The sequence below is a fragment of the Phalaenopsis equestris genome, unplaced genomic scaffold (assembly GCF_001263595.1).
Source record: "Phalaenopsis equestris unplaced genomic scaffold, ASM126359v1 Scaffold000408, whole genome shotgun sequence".
NCBI classification, from domain to species: Eukaryota; Viridiplantae; Streptophyta; class Magnoliopsida; order Asparagales; family Orchidaceae; genus Phalaenopsis; species Phalaenopsis equestris.
Window position 1 is genome coordinate 124,991 of NW_018164849.1, and position 8,394 is coordinate 133,384.

Genomic DNA, 8,394 nt, shown 5'->3' on the forward strand with positions numbered 1-8,394 from the left:
TTAATCGACGTTTGAACAGTTTTCTCTTAAAAGATTGCTTTAAGATCCGTGACATGCTTTAGGATTCATTCCTGCATATGAGATTTTGTTGATAGCGTATCAAATATTAAAAAAAAAACTAATTAAATAAATAGCCCTTTTTGGCAAAAGCATATATTTTAAAATAAAATGTTAAATGAAAATGCCTTTACCATCGGCACATATTTATTATTATTTTAAAAGTTCCTAATTCCTATCATTAATAACCTCATTTCATGTGCTCCTTTGTATAATTTGGGTCATCCGAACATTAAAATAATAAACTCACCAATAATTTTTTAGGGAAAGTTCAGTCTTAATAATAATTTAATTAATAATTAATAATTAGAATGTTCGAACTTAATTCTTTTAATTTGAGAGAAAGTCTCCCTTCCTACTTTCCAAAGACTTTGCATGACTCACCAATAATTATATAATACAAAAATATGATTGATATAAAATTAATTTTTTTAGAACTAACCTCACATCTCTTAAATTTATTTAATAATTAGTTTGCTACAAATTATTTATAAATTATGTACATTTGAATGTTTAACGAGCACAATGTCAAATCAATCCCTTTGACTATTTATATGGGACCGATTTAATTTCATAATTTATGAAAGTGTTAAATTGATCCCTCCACTAATTAAAATTAGAGCTCTGATAGTAGAGTAGATATTGTGTGCACCGGGTGCATGTGTGCATCATGATATTCGGGTGATATTTGAGTTATATTGCACCTCCCAATACCACCAACTAGGGGTGTAAACGAGTCCAACACGAGTGAGCCCAAACTCAGCTCGTGTTCGGCTCCTTTATATTTCGAGCTCAAAAAGTGTATTCGATTCGTGTACGACACGTTTGCTTAGCGAGCCGAACACGAGCTGTTCACGAACGACACGTTTGTTTAGCGAGCCGAACACGAGCTGTTCACGAATAAAGAGTCGTTTTGACAATCCTAATCAAACAATCATAAGAAGTTAAGGGTTGGGACAATATTTAAAAACAATTGTTTATTTAAAACATCATTTGTATTCTATTTTCTTAATTAATACTATTAATTGATTATAAATTTTTGTAGCTTTGTAGTCAATTACATTATTTAAAAATACTACCCATCAATATATATATATATATATATCTCTCTTTGTGCGCGCGCACACAAGCCTTGGTCCGTTGTGTGGTGGGGTCACTATAAGTCCCATCAGGTCATGGGTTCGATCCACCGTGTCATGGGGTTTGCGAATAGTTAGCACATGACGCGGGCTCTAATCATGAGGTCAAAAAGCGCATGAAAAATTGATATTTGGGTCTCTACCAAATATTAATTTTATTTTTAGAATATATATATATATATATAAGATTGATGAGTAATATTTTGATCCAAAGCAAGCGAAACACGAATTAAAAAATTTTTGTTTGATTTCGGGTCGATAACTTAACAATGATCTGAACACGAGCTTCTACGGCGCTACCACCAACACCACAACAACGTCATTACCGTAATTTTTCTAAACCCTAAACACGAATTAAAAGGTTTTTGTTTTGAGTTCGGTTCGATAACTTAAGAATGATCTGAACACGAGCTTCTACGGCGCTAACACCAACACCACAACAACGTCATTACCGTAATTTTTATCTAATTTAGACATATTTTAACCGCATCGTAATGTTCTTCCGATTCTCTAACGGGCGTCCACTACCTCTCACGCCACGTACCTTACGCTCCCAGTTTTGAAAACTTCCAACCTCGACTATGCGGATCCTCTCCAATCTAATACGATTAACTAGACATAATGATCGCCAGCTCATCTCATTCGTTCATTTAAGTGTGCACGGTGCAGATCAGATCAACCAAAATAGACGCTTCATATTTAGAATCCATCCAACGGCTCGAAGCGTAATAAACGGACTAGATGATAGCTATAAATCTTATTTCGGAAATAGTTGTTGTATAGGATTCAATTCAACGGCGTCCCATAACCGACTCCTATTTATTTCCAACTCATTGGAATCAATTCTCATCTTCGTTTTCGGTTCTTATCTTCTCCTCATTCCTGCTTGAACCCTATATCCATCTCATTTTCCTCCCGATCTTCTTTCTCGCTCTCTAATGGGCTAAGAATTTCCAGTCGATCGCTAAGAGGAATTCGTTCCTTTCTGCAAATTCTTTTTCCGTTGATTTTTTTCGCGGATCATCGATCATGCCTTCGATGTTCTGCGATTTCTTTCTCGCCATTGTTATCCGTACTTTAAATTCTGGTTTATGTTCCCATCGTCTGAAGAAGATCGAGAAATGGAAATGCCTTTGGAGTAGTTTTCGCTAAAATTGGGAGGCCCGTTTTGTTTATACGTTGATCTTGTCCTTTTCTTTATCATCGGATTCTTCTAGTTCTTAACCGTCTTTAATATCGCTTTCTATCTCCTTGCGTTTTTTTTTTTTTGACTGGATCTGTTTTCGGAGATTTTAGATCCGGGGGAGAGATTATTCTGGCTGTAGGTTTTGGGTTGGGTGCTTAGAAATTCGGCTTGATTTTTTTCAACAGCTTGTGGAGTTGGAAACATAATTGATTGACAGGTAAAAGTGTTTTTTATATCACTGATTAGTTTTGTATTCTCTTCGCTGTTGGTATTATTTTTATGATGGGGCAATTACAAAAAGCTACCCGAAACTTGCTATTTAGAAATCAACCACCCTCTTTAAACCATTTTTCAAATTTTCACTCAAATATCAAAATTTCTGGTAAAACTCCAACCCATATTTCTCATTTTTTTCAAATTCTCAATAGTTTGATGGTGGCATTTCAAAAAAATCACCTTGCTGCTTAATTTGTAAACATTAATGTTTCGGGTGATCTGAATTTAATTAGCCTATTTATGATTTAGAAATTTATGCATGTGATATTTCTTTGACCGAATTGTTTATTGCTGAGAAATTGTTGTTGTCAAATCTGATAATTCCAACCTCCATTCTTTAATTATGCACGTTTTGACTGTAATTTGTCAAATCTTCTCTTATTATCACGTTATCCCTAAATCTCATATTTGTAGCTCACCTTACCTTCTTTTGAATGGTTTTACATCTTTTATCTACTTGTTTCATAAATTAGACGAGTATGTGAAATGTTGATTTTTTAAAAATTATCTCTTTGCAGCTTTCATAACAGTTTATGCAAATGGGTGATATTGAACCATGTGATGAGTCAGCTTTCGAAGCTGTTGACCAAAAATCATGCAAAAATATTCTTTTCGAGGGAAATTTAATTGTTGCAGAAGATCATTTTAACTGTAGCAATAAAGAAATTGTTGAGTTGGATTTACTTATGGAAAAGCTTGAAATTTCTGATGAAGATGATCTGAATGATTTGCTGTTCGAAGAACATGAAACCGTGCATGTTAAAGAGACCATCTGCTCTTCAATTTCTAATAAGGAAACTTTGCAATTTTCTTCTCCTAAAACCTCCAAGTTTAACGATTTGGGTAAATGTGCGCCAATTCTGTGCTCTGAAGCTTTGGAATCATGCCCATCAATATGTGCAAGTGCGGAGTCATCAATTATCGAATTGGGTTCTGAAAGTTCTGTTGCTGTTAGCACTCCTGCAAAAGATAGTTTGATGCCTTATCATGTAAGTTCTGGCTATGTTATTATCATTGTTTAACCGTTATCATTCTTTTCAGCATCATCCTAACTTATTTCTGTTTCTGCGAAAGCATTGATTTCACTGGACTTTGCTGAGGTGTTATTTCATGTAATCTGATAATTTTTCGAGTTCTAGGATGTTACAGGCTTGCTTTCTTATATCGTCCCATCGTGTTGTTTTTATGAATTGAATGTAATGAGTGTAAAATACGCAAAGGCAGACTTTCATGCTTATATTATACTTCTCATTAGTATTACTTTCAGTGTTTATCTGCATAATTCATTTATTTCAATCAGTTACATATTTCTATATGACTTGGCCATTCATTGAATTATGTCGTTGCAGCAATACTTTTTTGGTATTTTGGACTCGACTTCTAGTATAATGGATATCAAGAGAATAATTCAGTGATTTGAACATATTAATGCAAGCAAGAAATTTTTAGATACCTATTAGTGCAGGTTAGAAACCCTTGTTGATGTGGAGGAGAAAGGAAAAGTTTTGCTCTCTTTACCATAAGCAAAGAAGGTGAGATATAGATTTTGAAGCTAATTGAGGAACAAGACGGACAGCTTATCTCCAACTGTCATTTGGTAAAATCTATTGATGTACTGAAACTTGATCTTCAAGATTAACTCCACCAAAGTGAAGGGAATCAAGGATTGATTAGTTCCTCATATAGTTATACAATACTATACCTTTAATTTCTCAAAAGATATCCAAAAAGAAGGAAGGCCCGTCTTCAAAAGGAATAATGGAGCATGAGATTTCACAAATGGAGAAATCTTAATGCACAAGGAGCCTAAAAAATTATCCTTCTGCCAATCCAAACAAGAAAAGGATATAATTAAGTTCCTCCAATTTTTTTACTCTTAAGAGTAGGATTCACAGAACCATGTCAAACCAAATAGTACACCCAAGATATGACTTTGGATATATTTTGGAGGGTTCTCAAGTTTTTAATGAAATTTTTTTTCTACTCTGAATAGGACAAGTTATGTTTTATGGAGGGTGTTGAAGGTGGTTATAATAGAATTGTCTTGCCAGCACTACGATGAATGAATGCGAGAACTTATAAAAATGGTGTTGGTTTATGAAGAAATTTGAACGATCATAATTAAGGGTCTGTAGGGTAACAAATTGGATTTAAGTTTGTAGAATATAGTAAATCCAGTAAATCTGGATTTATTACATGTTTCACCTTCATGGACAAACCCTTTTGATACAGTCGCAACTAGAGATAACTGAGAAAGCAAAGATAAGATTGACAGAGACCCAAAATTTTCATCTTTCTCGTCTTTCTGCTCTGCTCCTACCAGAAGGTAAGTTCACATCTTCCTTTCCGTGCAAATGCCCGTCCCGAATTTAGCCAATTCGTGGGATTTAGTAAATTTGGGATTTATGGCCGAAATCAGGATTTAACAAATCTGCGGCTTTATTTTGTCCAAAATGACTTTCTGGTATAAATGTGATTTTTATGATAGGTGTATGATAAAATTGGAGTTAACCAATGGTGAAACTGTTGTTCAACACACTGCATGAGAAGCTTAGTTTAGCAAAAGTTCGAAGAAAATAGAACTAAAAGGGCGCGACTTGAGAGGGTTTATATGAAAGGTTCGGAAAAAAGTTGCAGGCCAAAGCAATTTGGTAGAAAAGTTTGAGAAACAAAATTCAGCGCTAATAGTTGAAATAATGATTGATGATGATGATTATGATGAGTATTTCTGTCTTCTTGCTTTATCAAAGTATGAAGAACGCGACAGTATTCCTGAGGATTTGGTCTTAGCTGATGGGCTATGTGGCCTTCATGGCTTCATCGCGACTTAATAGCAGGTCTGCAAACAATTCCATGAATCTGTACGCTATTGTATGTAGCTACTTTCTTATCTGCATCTCGCTATTGCTTTGTCATTAATTTTTCTGGCGAGATTGTGTTTACAACCCACATTTTTGCTTACATGATTGCAACTCACTTATGCCTTTGATGGGTTTCTTTTATCGTTTGGGCTTGTGTACTTAACTTTTGTCATTGAAAAGTACCATTCTGGGAGAGTTTACTGTTTTGCTATAATAAAACTGACAAAGACTAAAAAGTTTTTAGTTACAGTATTGAATAATTTTAGGAAGGAATCTTTTTTTTACTGCTCATCATTGCCCCTAAATATGGTAGGGGCTTTAATTGTTAAAGGAACGAGTAATTCAAAAAGTTGCACTTCTAGGTAACACACTAACACTAGTTAATTTTCTTACCCAATTTCTTATTTTTTCTATTTTTTTTAATCTTGGTGCATGCAAGCACACCACATTTCTCATCTAGATTTATAAAATCTGTAGTTTGCTTATTGAGCTGTGACACAACTATAATTAATAATGACTGCTTCAAAAGTATCAAAATTATGCGATTCATTATTCATTTTGTAGGACTCCTCAAAATGTATGTCCGCCCTTAAAGGAAGCAGAGCACGGCAAGGGAAACCTCTGGAACCAAATCTGCATGTTACATGGGCAGCAGATGTCTATGATCCACCAGTTACTTCATCGTCCCACACGGTGAAGGGACATCGCCATCGTCTTCCAAAGGCCAAGACATCGGATCATCAGAAGCACAAGCACAAGCACATGAAAACCAAGCCATCTAGTGATAGGAAGCACTCTCATAGAAGCAGCAGTAGCAGCCTTTCGGATCAGCGATATGTGAGGTATCTTTTTCATTTCACATACCACCGAATTTTCATGTCTTCATATAAATATTTTTCTTGATTCGGTGAATATTTTCTTTGATTTTCAGATTTCAAGCTCTTGCAAGAAGATCATGGCAAAGTGGTTTTACACTGGCATATTTAAGGGCTTTGGATATTCCAGTATCAAGTAGACGGGATTCATCCAATTGCGGAAGTAATTTCCAGGCAAAATCACCTTGGCGGCCACCGTCGCAATCTATTGCAGAAGCTTCTTGAGTGGGTAATATCTTGGCTAATAATTAGCTATAGATATTATATCTGTTTCCTCGCATCTAAATTGGTCTGTTTTTAATCAAAATAAACCGTCTAACTAGCTAGATACATGCTACATCTTTTTTCTCATTATTGAAAAGTAAACTGTGTAATGCCCTGTGTATATATGCTGACACTTATTTCATTCATAGATTATTCTATTTTGCTGATGATATTATATATATTTTGGAATTGGACATATTAGATTTATTTTGCCATTTCCTGTTTGACTGTCTGTGTTTTTTGTTGAGTTTTTTTGAAGTGTCAGATGGAAGTTGAATGGCATTTGGGGTTGAACCAGTGACCCTGTTCGCTGTTGCAAATGTCAAATTTAGCTATCACACTCTGTTAAGACTTTGGAATAACTATCCAGAATTTATCTTGCTTGGATCTTGGGTGACTCATCTATCTTAATGCTTGATTCATGATCCTGCATCTTTTATTCTTTTCACTCTTTAAAACTTATGAAAGATTCAACGTGTGAGGGGCTAGGGTAATGAAGTGCAAAAGTCTGGAGAGGTGTATGGACAATTTGTCCTTTCATACAAGTAAAAATTTGAATTTGAGAGGGACAATTGCTCCCCTTGGACCATGGGTTCACCCGTCTCAAACTCAAATGATGATTCTCTTGCTTCACTAATAGACATAGCACATAATTCTTATATATTTACGTGTTTTTAACCCCTCAATTCAAATGTACGATGCTCTAATATTTAACATCAAATTAAAACTCACTCTTACTAATTTTACTAATTTTAAGAAAGTGAAATATGATTTTTATGTATATATTTATGCCATCAAAATGTTATAAATATAGATATATGAATTGAATTAGAAGGATTGTATATTGTAAATAACATATAGAAAGGGATTTACCAAACAAATGAAGCTTGCTTAAATGTTTCCCTTTGTGCCGCTGGCTTCGCCACAGCCATTATTGGTGTGAAGGATATGTGGTCAAAGGTGAGTCTCAAGAGAAATATTTGGGTACGTATCATACACGTAACTCTACGTGCGTACTCTTTTAATCCCGTAATACCTCCATAATAACCTATGAATAACATCGAACTAGAACCAGTGAAAGTTATTCCATTATTGGTGTGAAGGATATGTGGTCGAAGGTGAGTCTCAAGAGAAACATTTGGGTACGTAACACACACGCAACTCTACGTGCGTACTCTTTTAACCCCATAATACCCCAATAATAACCTATGAATAACATCGAACTAGAACCAGTGAAAGTTATTGAAAGGTTATTAAGGATATAGGTTATTAGAATTAATACCGCAATAACCTCCCAATAACCCCCTAATAACCGTGAAGCGGAGGTTATTGCAGGATTATTACGCACGCAGCTTTACATGTGTGTTATGTACGCAAATATTTCCCGAGTCTCAAGGTATAAATTTATCTAGAAATACAAGATATGAATAATTTTATAAATAATACTAGGCATACAAAGTATGAATAAATTTACTAAATTACATTTTATAGTTACAACACTGACGCTCAGCAGATTTATTGAAATATGGCAGCTGATGGGAAAAACAAATTGCAACCAGACCTTAAGGAGGACCATTCAGTTTTATCTATCATATGTAATATACTATTAAAATAAAATTTAATTAATTATAACTTATTTAATGTCATATTTAGTAATAAATATATTATAATTTAATATTAATATGGATTATAATTTAATATAATTTTCTTCCAAATAATATAGTACTTTATATAAA

The 8,394-nt window shown here is 34.3% G+C and overlaps 1 protein-coding gene across 1 annotated transcript; it reads left to right on the forward strand.

Moving 5' to 3' along the window:
- Positions 1-2,027: 2,027 nt before the first annotated feature.
- Positions 2,028-6,828, forward strand: LOC110026965. Its single transcript, XM_020728208.1, has 4 exons — positions 2,028-2,599; positions 3,177-3,647; positions 6,084-6,361; positions 6,451-6,828. Exons 2-4 carry the CDS (start codon positions 3,192-3,194, stop codon positions 6,617-6,619), a joined length of 903 nt encoding a protein of 300 aa, XP_020583867.1. The 5' UTR covers positions 2,028-2,599; positions 3,177-3,191; the 3' UTR covers positions 6,620-6,828.
- Positions 6,829-8,394: the final 1,566 nt, after the last annotated feature.